The 15,101-nt window shown below is 34.5% G+C and overlaps 1 protein-coding gene across 4 annotated transcripts in view; it reads right to left on the bottom strand.

The window, feature by feature from the left end:
• Positions 1 to 457: 457 nt before the first annotated feature.
• DYNC2H1 (dynein cytoplasmic 2 heavy chain 1) overlaps positions 458 to 15,101 on the bottom strand; it is a 367,303-nt gene continuing 352,659 nt past the window's right edge. For all 4 annotated transcript variants that reach the window (XM_051820199.2, XM_002708539.5, XM_051820207.2 and 1 more), the window contains 2 exons: positions 7,315 to 7,431; positions 458 to 828 (listed from right to left, as the gene is read on the bottom strand). In XM_051820199.2, the coding sequence (XP_051676159.2) occupies positions 670 to 828; positions 7,315 to 7,431 (276 nt within the window). In that variant the 3' untranslated portion in view covers positions 458 to 669. The remainder of the gene's footprint in view (positions 829 to 7,314; positions 7,432 to 15,101) is intronic.

Here is a 15,101-nt window from a genome sequence, read left to right as displayed (position 1 = left end):
TTCTTTGTGATGATATGATTCATCTGTTATAAACACCTATTAAAATACAGATCTCAGCTTTTAGATTTGGCTTTCTGCAGGGATCATCTAGAAATAATTTAGTAGGCTACCGAAATGTGTATCAACTACATGGTATTTTGTTTTTAGGGAGTCTTGCAGAACTAAACTAGTAGTTCCTAAAAGGATAAAAAATATGCAAATCTCAGTGCTTAAGAAAATAACCAGAATCTGTACTTTGTGTCCTCTGAATTATTGTTCCCTCAATTCACTACCTTAAAGTATTTGTTAAAATCATATAATTAAGAATAGTTAATAAACTGTACATATTATAAACTAACATAGTTATGTTAGTTATTAACTTTATACATTCTCCAACATCTAAAAAGAGTGCATATATATTTAAAACGATAAGACTGAAATATTATTATTAAATAATTGATACCAAAGATAGCCAAAATACTTTAAGTACATTATTTTAATTTCTTACCTAAAACAAAACATGAATTTTAAGAGGTACAGAATATTTCTTCAAATACCAAGTAAGATTAACATACGGTAACAATGTTAATATTTTTAATCAACATTAAGTGAAGACTGACCACATTTTATTTAAAATTGAAACAATACACATTTTGTTTTGCTAAGACAGCTTTTATTGTCATTAGATTTTTACTGATTTTTTAAAAACAGAGCTGCTCCACACTGAATCCATTGGTCTTGGTTGCCTCCACATGGAACATCAATATTGGTTACCACACGGTCCCTTTCAGCACTTGCGTAAACAGGCAAAGAGATGCACTCATCAGGGCAATATGGGCCGTATGCACCCTGTTAAAAAAATTGTTTTAAAATACAGCAGTATACTTTTAGAAGCAGCTTATTAGATACCAGAAAATGTCCCAAGTAATTTTAACATTTTATTTAAACAGACTAATAGAACATACTCCATTATCCTGCTGTAATTATCATCACTACATGGCCAGTTGTATCCCATTTACAACCTCCCTATAGCCCCATTACTGGAGTGTTATAAAAGTTGATCTATGAATATTTAAATATAAACCTTTAAGAATATACATTGACAAATATTCTTTAGAATCAAATATACATTGTCTCATCCCATAATTTTAAATTACAATCAGAATTCAAGTAAAGTTCATATCTTGCAGTTTGTTGATATGTCTCAAGTCCCCGAAATCTATAGCATTTTCCTAATTTTTACTGAAGAAACTATACTAAAGACTCTCTCTCATTCTGACTTCCATTGTATCTTGTCCCTGTTCCTCACATTCCTGTGAACTGGATATAGAGGTGAACTTAAGTGCAATTTTTGGCAAAAAAAGAGCACACCAAGAGGCAGAAAATGACTAGTTGTCTCTCCTTTATGTACTGGAGACCATTAATGACCGTTTCACTCAAGTTTACAAGTGGTAATCTATTATTCTTCTTTCCAAGCAGGAATCTATGTGTAAAAAGAATTTTCTACTTATCAGCTTTATTACCAGGAGATATAGCTCAGACAGGGAAGGCCAGATAAATGCTATACAATTTTCCTTTATGTGTTTTGAAATTATTCAACAAAATAGCATTATGAACTGGTAGATTTTAAACATATTTGATATTCTTCAAAGCAGTGCAAGTATTATTCAAATTGTCAGTCTTTGCTCAATGGGAACTCTTTAAATTGGCTCAAGAGTTTTGTTACATCATCTTCAATGGCTTCCTTGCCTTTCTAGAATGTCAAAATGTTACAAGTTCATCTTGTACATTTCCTGGCCCTGAAATAAAATTAGTCATTATTCTGATACTATTTCTCTTGAAGGGAAACAGGTGGTATTAGAGAGTTGTAAAGATTTGGTTGCTAGGAATGATCTGTGATTTTCATTCTAGGTGACATGAGCTTAGAAATAGTTTGTTTTGTTTTTTTAAAGAAAGCTACCATAAGTTTAAACTGGTATTTACTATTTGAATTTAGGATTAGTGTTTTCACTGGATTTATATGACTGTACTTGACTAATAAGTTACATTCAACACTAAAAAAAAAAAATTAAGAAGTAACCTAGACCCATTCTAGAATATTACAAGTGAAGAATCTGAAGCCTATGGAGACATCACCCCTGGTAACCTAGCTAGGAAGTGGCAAAGCTGCCACAGATATCGTACAGTCCTATTAGCAGTTAAACACTATTATTCTGCTTAGCATTTATGGGAATAATTTTTATGCTATGGAGTTCCTCCTAAATCCTAAGTAGGTTATTCTCCTAGGTGTCAGTTTTCTTGTTGAGAAAACCAGCACTTGATCCCCTCACGGGATGATGTAGTAAACAGCTCAGATATAAGCATTATAATCCAAACCAACTAGAAAAATAAGTGACTTTTTAGCACCTGTTACATGTTATAGATAGTGCCATAATAGAGATAAAATATTTTTCCTTTATGGAAAAAGTAGAGCAAACATTCTGTTATAGTCTAAATGGGTGTTATATGAAATTTCTAATATCATTTACAGTCTCCCCCCAACCAACTCGGGATGCCCTACCACACAAACTATTTTTATTCTTCTGGTCCTTGATACATATATATATATATACCTGGTACATATATATACATACATATATATATACCTGGTAAATCCCTTTGAAAGAATCATTAATTCCTAAGATTCATAAATCTAAACCTGTTTTTATTATTAATTATGTAGAATATTTCTAATTATCTCTATTTTAATTGATCATTCTGGAGATTATTCAACTATTCATTTAACAGTCTTTTATATGCTATTGTACCTAGAATTGTAAAGACTAAACATTTTAGTATATAAACAAATACAGAAAATATTAATCCTCTTTCTGTATATATTTTGCTTCCTAAACTGATGTTTAAGTTTCAAATATCTAGAATACAATCTGAGAAAGTTTGTACTTTAGAAAATTAAAATATGGAAAATACGACTTTGGGGCACATTAAACTTAAAAGGATTCACGAAGAGAATGAATTTAGAGTTAGGACTCAGAAAAAGCAGGAATTTGAACAGAATTTTCAACTATTGTCAGTTATTGACTAATTTTTCCATCTTTTCCAGTTGTGCTTAAATGGCAAAGCTTTAAGGTTCAGAAATTACTGTAATTGTCACACTCCTTGCCTATTTTAAAGGTAATAACCTAGTACAGGCTTTCTTACGGTGTTGCCTCTAAATCTTTTAGCAAAGAAGAGCAAACATTATCTATTTATTGCACAGAAGTGATCTGAATTTATGAATACCTATTTTTAATCCAGGAAATGCCTTAAATTATCTTTCTCTGCCACCTGATGTTTGCTTTTTGTGTCCTGGATCAAAAATTAAATAGCAACATCATATTGAAATGTTTTACAATGTTGTTCCTTTCTAATCAGAGGTTTTTCTCTCTCTACTTAATGTGAACCAAATTTCTCTTTACATTATTAAGTTCCTAAATTAAAGATGATTTTTTTACATGTCCATTATTTACTAGTTTTTAAAATATGGGAATATGCTTTCAAACCTGCTTTATTTGGAGGCTTTGTATGTTTTAAAGCAAAGCACCACTGGGGCTTCATATTTTGCTTGTTGCTTCTCAAAATCCCTTAAGTTACAAATATTATTACTTCTTTAGTAAAAGTTACATGAATTTGTTGTTAGTCATCAAGAAATACATGGTAAAAATAGAAGCAGAGGGAAATTCTTCTGGCATTCTTACTATTAGCAAAATAATTTGTGCATATAGAAGATCCATGAACATTATTTAACTGAACTAAAACCTTATTGCCTAATTCCTTATTAATATAATTATTTCAACAAGCAAAACAGAAGAACCTGCTGAGTTGAATATTTTGGACAGAATTAAAATTGTATTAATAACTATGGACAAATACATTGTGTACAATTAATGCAAAAAAGGAGATACATTAGGAATACTTCAAATAATTCACATTATATGTAAACTAAGTTTTATGTATTTGATAATTAAAAACATATATTATGATTATTCTAAATGGTTAAGATATTTATATACTCTACATTTGTTAAAACACAATCTAACCCATTGGCTCAGCTTAAGAAGCTAAAAGTAGAAAATTTTATACTCTTTTGGGTCAATTAGCTATATTTAGATATAAATTATTTTGTGTAAATAAACATCTTGCATAATTTTCCTGCTTTCCTAAAGTGTTCATGAAAAGTCTGAATGTCTCACAACAAAATTAACTTCCATTTATCATACAATGAGACTTAAAAATACACGTTCTGCAAATAACTAGCAACATACTAGTATCTGCAAGCAACGCATTTACAAAGGCAAATTGGTGTCATTAGATATCATTTTGTCAACAAACCAAAGAAGGCAACACATTCTACAAAAAGGACACAAAAGAGGAAGACAAAACCACACCAAAATTACTAGGTTGATTATGTTAAAGATTTGACCAATTTCATTATAATAAAACACCTAAGAAGGCAAAATAAAACATATCTCATGGGTTTATGCATAATCCAGCTAACTTATTCTAACATGCTTTCTGGATATTTATGAATCAAGTCAATAAACAGCTATTTTACAGAAAAGGAAATAGGGGCTGGCCTTGTGGCACAGTGGATTAAGCTGCCTCCCGTGACACTGGATCACATAAGGGAGAATAAGTTCCAGTCCCAGGACCTCTCTTATGATCCAGCTTCCTGAGAATGGTCCAAGTACTTAGAACCCTGCCACACATGGGAGAGACCCGCGTGGAGTTTCTAGCTCCTGGTTTCAGCCTGAAGATCACTACAATTTGGAGAGTGAATTAGTGGGTGGAAGGTCTTTGTAACTTTGCCTTTCAAACAAAGCTCTGATTTCCTATTTTAAAGATTTTGCTTAATACATGTGTAAGTGTCAAAAATAGGAACAAAACTTGTTGCCATTAAGTGTTCTGAAATACGTAGTTCTGTCAAGAAGGTCTAACTCTTTTTAATGTCTAATTATTTTCATCTATTTTAAAGACAGAGGTTTTCATCTGTTGATTCACTCCCAAAATGCCTGCAACAGCAAGGGCAGGCCAAAGTTAGGAACCTGGAACTCCATCCAAGTCTCTCACATGGGTGGCAGGGGCCCAAGTACTTGGGCCATCATCCATTACCTCTGAGGATGCATTAACAGGAGGCTGAACTGGGAGCTGTGCAGTGGGACTTGAACCAGCACTCCAATGTGGGATGGTGGCATCCCAAGCTGCATCCTAACCTGCTACACAACAATGTCCACCCTCACTGTCTAGCTGCTTTTTAAAGTCTATCATGGTGGGATACTTCCCTCGCATTTTTCAATCATATGATGCTAAGTAGCAGTACTTTCATAGTAAGTCCTTGAAAGAAAAAAGTGCTACACAGACAAGATAGTAAATACTTATTTATAAACCAGAGTGTGAAAATGGCAGATCTTTCAAAAGTATCTTCATACATAATATTTTAATATTCACAAAAAGTACTAGAAAGTAATGACTATTTCTTAGTGTATAGAATCCTTTTCCCTGGCATTGAAACTGTTTTTGAATTGTCAAAACTCAAATTGTCAACTGTGGTGTCTGCTTGAAGGCCTAGATACTGGGGTGTAGGGTGTAGGACTACTATATCACCGTGGGGCTGAGTAGCATGCTTTCCTGGAGAGATGGAACAAAGGCAAATGACTTCCTGTGGGGTGTCGGAGCAGGGTACCACCTGAAAGTGGTCTACATCTCAGGCAGTGCTTTGCCAAATTGCATGATGTGGACTACGAGATCCTGATGAAGGTGTGGGGTGTAAGCATGTGAGAAGGTTTTGGTTGTAGGAAATGTTTGAAACTCAGAGCTTTCAATACAAGAATTTAAAAGAGGAGGGAATACTGAGTCTATTAGTTTTTTAAATAATTTTTCAGAAATAAAGTACAGAAATGTGTTGAGAAATGCTCTGAAAAAGGTTAATGCTTTTTGATTTTTAGGTAAAATTTTCTAGGGAAATTTAATTTGGATTTAAAATTAATTTAGCCAACAGAACTTAGCTGGACCTGGAACAACTTTAAGAAGTCAAATCAAGAATGTGTAAATGAATAGGTTAGGGGTAGGTTATATTAGCATAGTACACTAAGATAATGGTAAACACTAACACTAGAAAAATACCTAATCAATGCCTTCAATTTTCCTTATTAGTTTAGGATCAAAAGTTTCAACTTTATTCCCATATATTCATACTTGTATTCTTAGACTATATTGTTAGGAAATAGATCAAAGTTAGAACTTGTTCTTATTTTAAAAACATTTTCATTCCAAATTCCACTGTTGAATGTTCTTTAAATAACTGAAGATTTTAAAAGGTAAAATTTAACCAAATTTTTTGAGATTGTTTTTTTTTTAATTTTCTTTTTTATAATTTTTTATATAAAGATTTATTTATTTCTTTTTTTTTGTATGTGAATTTTTTTTTAACTTTTATTTAATGAATATAAATTTCCAAAGTACAGCTTATGGATTACAATGGCTTCCCCCCCATAACGTCCCTCCCACCCGCAACCCTCCCCTTTCCTACTCCCTCTCCCCTTCCATTCACATCAAGATTCATTTTTGATTCTCTTTATATACAGAAGATCAGTTTAGCATATATTAAGTAAAGATTTCAACAGTTTGCTCCCACACAGAAACATAAAGTGAAAAATACTGTTTGAGTACTAGCTATAGCATTAAATCTCAATGTACAGCACACTAAGGACAGAGATCCTACACGAGGAGTAAGTGCACAGTGACTCCTGTTGTTGACTTAACAAATGTTCATCCACCTTTCAGCAGTGTAATCCATGGTGTGATACAAAGGTAAACAGGAATTATCTGGGTTCTGTCACTTTCTATGTGTCTTTGTGAAATCACATAACATTGTGTGGGCACAGATTTACTTCAAAATAGGGAAAACACCTGCCTTGCATGGGTGTTCTGTGTAGTAAATGAGGAAAATCTAAAAAGCACTTAACACAGGAGAAACAATATGTGGAGCTCCTTATTATCACCAAAGGCTTTTGTATTACTAGGCTATAAGCTCTTTAAAAACTAAAATTTTCTATGTCAATTCTTGGCAAAAACAAAATGAACTTTTTAAATGTCCTATAGGTCTTAAAATTATAAAGGATAAGAATACTTTGATTGCAAATCTGCTCAAGTATAGGTGAAATTTGCAAGCCACTTCCCTCCAACTACCCCCACTCCCCAACCCTGGCAACCACATATGCTGGCCAAGAATATCCTAAGGAAAAGATAAGAGTGAACTGATGAAATTAAAACTTGTGCCTATTAAGAATGTATTACCTGTGGAATCCAGCCCATAAAACAAGGAAGAACTGATGACACACTTGGAGAATCATGCTGATTTTCAGAAAGTCGATTTCCATCAAAACTACATCCTTCCAGTAATAAACCACTAATCTGTCATGGAAAAAATATAAATCATTAAAACATGTACTAAAGTCCTGAGATGTCAGCAGTTACTGTGTTATATCTTAAGGAAAATGACAACGCTTTCCATTATGGCTGCTATGTATTCTGAATACAACTAAAGCAAAGATGACAATATTTAATTTGACATAAAATAAGTCCTGGATCAGAGTCTACTGTGAATCTCATGCCAGGTGCTCTGGCATTAGATTAATAGAATCATAATGAAAAAAGTCAAAAAGTTACTTTCTCCAGGAGAGGGGAAAGAAAAGCATAATTAGAGAGCAAACATGTTCCCTGCCTGGGATTCTGATCTCGTCTTTTGGAAAAGAAAAAACTCTTGACGTTCAATGTAGAGCAGAGGAATAAAAGGAAGATGTCTTCTCTAAGGTAAACCTAGTATAAATATGAGTAAATCTGATGATAAAAATAGTTATTTTGCTAATATTAGCGTCCCTATTTTGAGTGTTCATTCTTTCAGTATCTGCAGTATCAGTTGATCCTAGATAAAGGCAATGGAGAAGAGCCAGTATTGTGCATTCATAAATCATCCATTATTTTGCTTTTAGACCTACATCTCTGTTCTTATAATCTTATATTTTATACCAAGTTCAGTCTTATTATACAGTACCTTTAAGTTTTAACATACTGAATGAAAGAAATTTAGAATTTGGATTTAGGGAACACTTGAAAGAGGAAGACCATTGGTTGCTGCATTATAGTTAGGAAACAGTTTAGGTACTAGAAGGATATGTCTTAGCAAATGGTTATTTTATCACTCTAATTTTATAGTAAGGTGGTTTGTTTCTTGGAAAAGAAAGCAATTTTGTTAGTGAAAGAGCTAGCACGAGAACAAAAGCATAATTTTTAAGTTTAATATTCTTTCTAGTATACCACTGATGATACAGATCGCTTAGTTTCTGCAACATTTTGGCCTTAAATTTTAAGTTAAAACTTAGAAAACTGATTTCAGTAATTAAAAACTCTCCAGACAAGATAATTCTTTTAAAACTGCCTCCAGAAATTTCAGAGTTTTGAGTTTAATTGGTCTATATAGAAATTTGCAAAAGTAGACCACATTAATAGTGCCACAACTAGCCTGTCATATATATATGCAGACACTGATTAATGAATATATAACTTTCTAATCTTCTAACTTGTGAGATAGGCAAGGGTACATGGGAGAAATAATGTTCTCCAGTGCCTTATTCCACTAACTAGTATCATGTAGCTTTCTGAACATCAGGGAAATATTATTGGCTTCTCCTCCTTCTCAACTTCCCATGTGCTATCAATTACCAAGTCTTGCCACTGCTGATAAACACCTTCTGAATTTGTCCTTTTCTTTCCATATTCACTATCATTACTCTATTTTGGACACCAGTAGTTCTTGCCCCAACCAGTAAATGGCTTCATAACTGATTTCCTTGATATATTTTCAATATATTCTTTACATTGCAGTAAAAACCTTTCAAAAACATAACTAATGATGTATTTCTTTTGATTTTTTAGAACTCTTTGATATATTTGCACTGTCCTTAAGTTAATGCCCAAACATGACTTAAAAAATGCTCCTTTGTGGTTTGGCTACTGCCAAGTCTCTAGTGTCAGTTTTCCTCCTCTTCTCTTCCATGGTTTCATCTGGGGCCTTGAATGCATGTGGTCTCTCACATCTTGACCTCTGCATATATTCTATACATTGGAAGCTGCTTTCTTACCAATATTTTCTGGATAAGTCTTGCTGAATCTATATATCTCCCTTTAAATATGACTGTTATGGGAATTACTTTCCTACTCCTAAAAATGAAGATATATTCCAACATTGCCATTATGCTCCCATTATTACACTTAACAGTTGCTAATTATAATAACCTGCATGCTGTAGTCTTTAACAAACATATTTCTCACTAGGTCTTCTCTTGCAGAAAACATCACCATATTATTTCTGCTGCCTTGTTTATGGAAGATTTTAAAATATATACTTGAGTAAACTTTTTTTAAAAAACCACTTTTATTTATAATCAAATATTTCATTAGCTTAAAAAATACTTTCCCTCATTTTGTCGTGTATATAAATATATATACATATAAGTTGCAAATAATATTGTATTTTCCATAACAAAATTATCTGTTCTACTTTACCAAATGATGGAAGACAAATTAAGAACATAAGTCACATTACATTACATTTTAATGATAAGGCATGTTTTAAGCTGGCCACATTAAATATCTATTGAATAGAAAAAAAGGTCAAACCTTGCTATATTCTTAACATTTTTCTATTTCAATATTTGGTCTCATGTTTTCATTTTCTTAAGTGTATGAGTATTTTATTTGAAAAACCCAATCTCATTAAAAAATCAAAGTATACATTTAGGCATTTGTGAAAAACAAATACTGTATCTTTGTAACTTCAAAAAAGATGGAAGTAAAATGTTAGAAAATTTTAAGTACATTATTCTAAGTTATGAAAATTGTTTTTGATGTGAAAGTGCAGTTACATATATATTGTCTCCACTGGGATCCTATCTGTACATTCAGAATGACTACCAAAGTTTAAAGAAAAATTACCATAAAAATTAGGCAAATATTGATATTAGCAAACATGAAAGACACTGATATTCTGATGAATGATTAAAACAAACAGATAATTTCACTGAAATCTGATTTGAAACTGCTGAATAAAACAGTAAAGAGGTTAGATTTCAAATAAAACAGAAAAATTGATGTGACATGTAATATAATTTATTCGGGGAGGACAAATTGCAATAATGAGTTGGGCTTAGCTGTAAAATTTTTATTAATTGATTTTTAAATAATATCTTTTGCATTAGGATAGAACCTCAACAATTTTCTCAAATGTATTTTCATAACTTTGAGAGACTATTCACACACCATAACATTCACTCAGAATGTATTCCTGTGTTTTGCTGGTATGGACCCTGGGGAATAGCAGGTGATGGCTCAAAAGTTTGATTCTCTCATATGGGTAGCAGGAACCCAGAGTTCCTGGTTCTAGCCTTTGACCCAGCCTGGTCCTGACTTTTGCAAGTGTTTAGGGAGAAAACTAGCACAAGGGAGCTTGCTCTCCCTTTTTCTTTCTGCCTCTTAATTGGGGGGAAAAAAGTCTACTATTTGTAATCAGGCTGTCCAAATTTCCTCAGCTTCCTCATCTATCACTAAAGAAAAAATTTACCATTAGTAAATGATTTTTCATCAAAGAATGAAGTGTTTTCAATAAGTTGCACCCTTGTTTCAACTGGTATCATGCATTAGGGAAAATGAAAGCAGAGAGGCCCAAAATACTACTTCATTGCTGGTGAAGATACTTGGAGGATATTCTAGTCCAGTGGACCTCCTAGTATGGAAAGGAAGAAGTTTAGGCAGGCTTAATGTCTAGTTCTAATAGCACTTAGCCAGGGAGCCAGTCACAGGACTGTGGATTCCCTGAAGAAGCAGAGCAGAATGTTTACACCCAAGAGGAAAGAAAAAGAAAGGGCCAGAATTAGAACCTAGGTCTTTGCCCAAACTCATACCCATAAAGGAATTCTTTCCTTTAGAATGTTAGTGTGAGAAAGAAAGTAGAGAGAATCTAGGAATTCATTACATTAGTAAATATCGCTCCACATAAAAGCAAGCAGCTGGGAGCCAGCACTGCGGCCCTAGCATCCCAAATTGGGTGCTGGTTCTATGCCTGGCTGCTTTTCTTCCAATCCAGCTCTCTGCTGTGTCCTAGGAAAGCAGAAGATGATGGCCCAAGTTCTTGAGCCCCTGCCCCTATGTGGGAGACCCAGAAGTGAAGAGGCTGCTGGCTCCGGTCTTCTGATTGGCTCAGCTCTCGCTGTTGTGGCCATTTGGGGAGTGAACCAGAAGATGGAAGGCCTTTCTGTGTCTTTCCTTCTCAAAATAAATAAATCTTAAAACAAAAACCAGCGAAAGTTAGAGGTATATGTCAGAGATGCCCAAGACACAGGAAATGCTCAATAAGGTTTAGACTGTCTTCATTTATGAGAAGCAAAACAGAGGTTTCAGGTAAAATTGGATAATTTGGTCAACAACTTTGATAATATTTACAGTATTAATTTTAAGTCCTTTCTATCATTTTGTACTACATTAAAACATTAGAAAATGTGTTAGAGCATATTTCCTAGAATGCTAAATTTTTGCTATTTACACTGCCATTGTAAACTATAATAAGTGATATTTATACTCAAATATATACTTGTATGCTTCTAAAATACATCTGCTTTGGACACAAATAATCACAAAGACCAGAGCTTGTTAGCCTCAACAATGGGATTCGTTTAATACATGTCAGCTATCTCTTGTCATCTGTGCAAATAAAGTTTAAGGAGAATGCATTATAATGAAGAAAGTATGCATGCATTTCAACTTTTGCCTCATAATAAACTTTTCTTTATAAGATTTATTTATTTATTTGAAAGAGTTACACAGAAAGAGGAGAGGCAGAGAGAGAGAGGTCTTCCATCCAATGGTTCACTCCCCACTTGGCTACAATGGCTGGAGCCAGGAGCTTCTTCCGGGTCTCCCAGGTGGGTGCAGGGGTCCAAGGATTTGGGCTATCTTCTACTGCTTTCCTAGGCCATAGCAGAGAGCTGGATCAAAAGAGGAGCACCTGGGTCTCGAACCAGTGCCCATATGGGATGTTGGTGTTTCAGGCCAGGGTGTTAACTCGCTGCGCCACAGTGCTAGGCCCTCATAATAAACTTTTAATACCATTATTCATGAACATTTTGAAGTATCTTCAAAATTAAGTGAAAGTATCTAAATATGCTTTGCCTATATAATTTCTTGTAACTCTTGCTTTGCCTGTAATTGCAAAGCTTTTAGTTGAACAGAACAAGAACAGAATAAAATCATTAAGCTAAAAGAATCCTGGCTACTCCACTTCAGATCTAGCTCTCTCTATGGCCTGGGAAAGCAGTAGAAGTACTTGGGCCCCTGCACCCGTGAGGGAGGCCTGGAAGAAGCTTCTGGCTCCTGGCTTCAGATCTGTGCAGCTCCGGCCGTTGCGGCCACTTGGAGATTGGACTAGCACTCCAGAGATCTCTGTTCTCTCTCTGCCTCTCTGTAATTCTGCTTTTCAAATAGACCTTTAAAAAAATTCAAAGAAAATCACAAGGATATTTAATATGCATGTTCCTACCACTTAGCTTTATTAGGCTTTAATATACAGCAAACAAGTCATGAAATATGTGAAGACTTATATATACCTTGATTTTCTACTTTCTGTTCTTTGTTCATCCAACCTAATAATTATCCTGAATTGAGTTTTATAATTGTTAAACATGAATCCATAAGCAAAACAGAATTTTCATATTTCTAAATGATATGTAAAGGGCAACATGATTGTTTATATACTATTTTGCAATCTGTTTTCCTTCAGAATTGGCTTTAAGATGCATTCATTTTGTTCTTTCATTTATAATGGCTACAAACAATTTCCCTTTATTATATAAATATCAATTTTTATGTTAAGTCATTTTCAATATTTACTCTTATAAACACAAATAAATGATAGTATTTATTTGTATGAATTTCTCTAGGTACTGAGATAAAATTGCTAGGTTGAAGGGTATGCTCATTCTCAATTGTACTTATTATTGACAAATTCCTCAAAGTATTCCTATCAATTTACCACCTGGCAGGTTTAGGAGCTTACATTATACTACAAACTTGCCAACAGTTGCACACTGGATTGATTTCTGCAATTATTAGCTAGTCCAGATATTTCTTTATTAGCCACTGCCTTAATGTAAGTTGATGGTTAAAATCCTTTGTTCACTGTCACCTTGTGGATGTTTTTTAAAAGATTGAGTTGTAAATCCTTTCACTTATAAGACACAGGCATCTTTTCCCAGTTTGTGGACTGTATTTTCACTTTTCTTTTTAAGGCTTATACATTTTTTGTGTCTGAATAAAGATTTTTCTAGCTGGCGCCGCGGTTCACTAGGCTAATCCTCCGCCTGTGGCACCGTCACACCAGGTTCTAGTCCCGGTCGGGGCGCCGGATTCTGTCCCGGGTGTCCCTCTTCCAGGCCAGCTCTCTGCTATGGCCAGGGAGTGCAGTGGAGGATGGCCCAAGTGCTTGGGCCCTGCACCCCATGGGAGACCAGGAGAAGCACCTGGCTCCTGCCTTCAGATCAGCGCGGTGCGCCGGCCGCAGCGGCCATTGGAGGGTGAACCAATGGCAAAGGAAGACCTTTCTCTCTGTCTCTCTCTCTCTCACTGTCCACTCTGCCTATCAAAAAAATAAAATAAAATAAAATAAATTTTTTGTATGTTTTTGTTTCTAAATATCTTAAAAGTATGGGTTGAATTTTTTCATTTTCTAAGAGTGAGAAATTATCCGATATTTATCAAATAATCCCTCCATTTGTAATGTTTACCACTTGTTATGTATCAAGGTTTAGAAAACAGGCATAAGTACTTCTTGACTCTTTTTTCCCCCTATACCAATACTACACAGTCTAAACTTTTGGAGCTTAGTAACTGGCAGATTATAAAATATGGCCAAAACTCTCTCATTCTAGTATAATATTCTTACTCCTTTGCAATAAAACCTTTCTTTCTTCAACCAAGAGTTGGACTTTTCTATCCCTTAAATTTGGGCTGGCCTTGATAACTTGTTTTTACCAACAGAATATGGCGAAAGGACTTAAAGCAATTTCTGATGTTTGTCTTTAAGAGGATTTTCCTTCAGAATTCTAAGACTACCATGTAAGGAAGCTCTTCCAGTCTATTGAGTATGAGAAACCAGTGCATAGCAGGCACCAATTACCAGAAACAACAGTGAGGACAAAGTGGATTTTCCAGGATAACTGACTTGGTTGAATGCACATCAACAGAAAGCCTGGGGAATCAGTGGAGGAACTGCCCAATCCACAGAATTTTAAGAAAATACTTTTGGGTTCTGGCATTGTGGCATAGTGGGTTAAACCGTCATTTAAAATGCCAGTATCCCATGCCAAAGACCCAACTACTCTGGGCTTCTGATCCAGCTTCTTCCTAAATGTGCATGGGAAGGCAGCAGGAGATGATTCAAGTACTTGAGCAGCCCCTGCCCCACCAGGTGAGAGACTGGGATAGAGTTCCTGGCTCCTAGCTTCAGCCTGACACAGTCCTGGCTGCTGTGGCCATGTGGGGAGTGAATCAGTGAATGGAAGATCTTTCTCTCTCCCTCTCTCTCTCCTTGTCACTCATGTGGCAAAGGTGGTACTCTATTAAATACGTAAATATTTAAAATGTTTTTTCACATAAAATCTATCTTTATTTCTAACATTATTGTTTTTTACTTCCAACTCTACATGTATCATGTCTGCTTATTTCTCTTTCACAAATTCGTATTCAGTGAAAGTTATTCCTTTAACTATTTTAGAAAACTAGTTAATTTTATGGAAAAATCTGACTAAACGTTAACAATGATTTTACCGGTTGTCTTTTCTGGTCCCCCCCATTTATTTTTGATGATTCATGTTGAGGGGTACTTTATTTTACTGCCCACCCCCAAGAGTCCAGCACTAATCTCCTATCTGCACACCTACAAGATTTATAATGCAAGTTTGGGATACTATATATCTTGTTATTAATCTGGTGAATTATGATTCATATCTAATGGTCTGTCTTTGAGATATCTTTCA

The sequence above is a fragment of the Oryctolagus cuniculus genome, chromosome 1 (assembly GCF_964237555.1).
Source record: "Oryctolagus cuniculus chromosome 1, mOryCun1.1, whole genome shotgun sequence".
Lineage (NCBI taxonomy): Eukaryota > Metazoa > Chordata > Mammalia > Lagomorpha > Leporidae > Oryctolagus > Oryctolagus cuniculus.
This window is presented reverse-complemented; position numbering and strand designations above follow the sequence as displayed.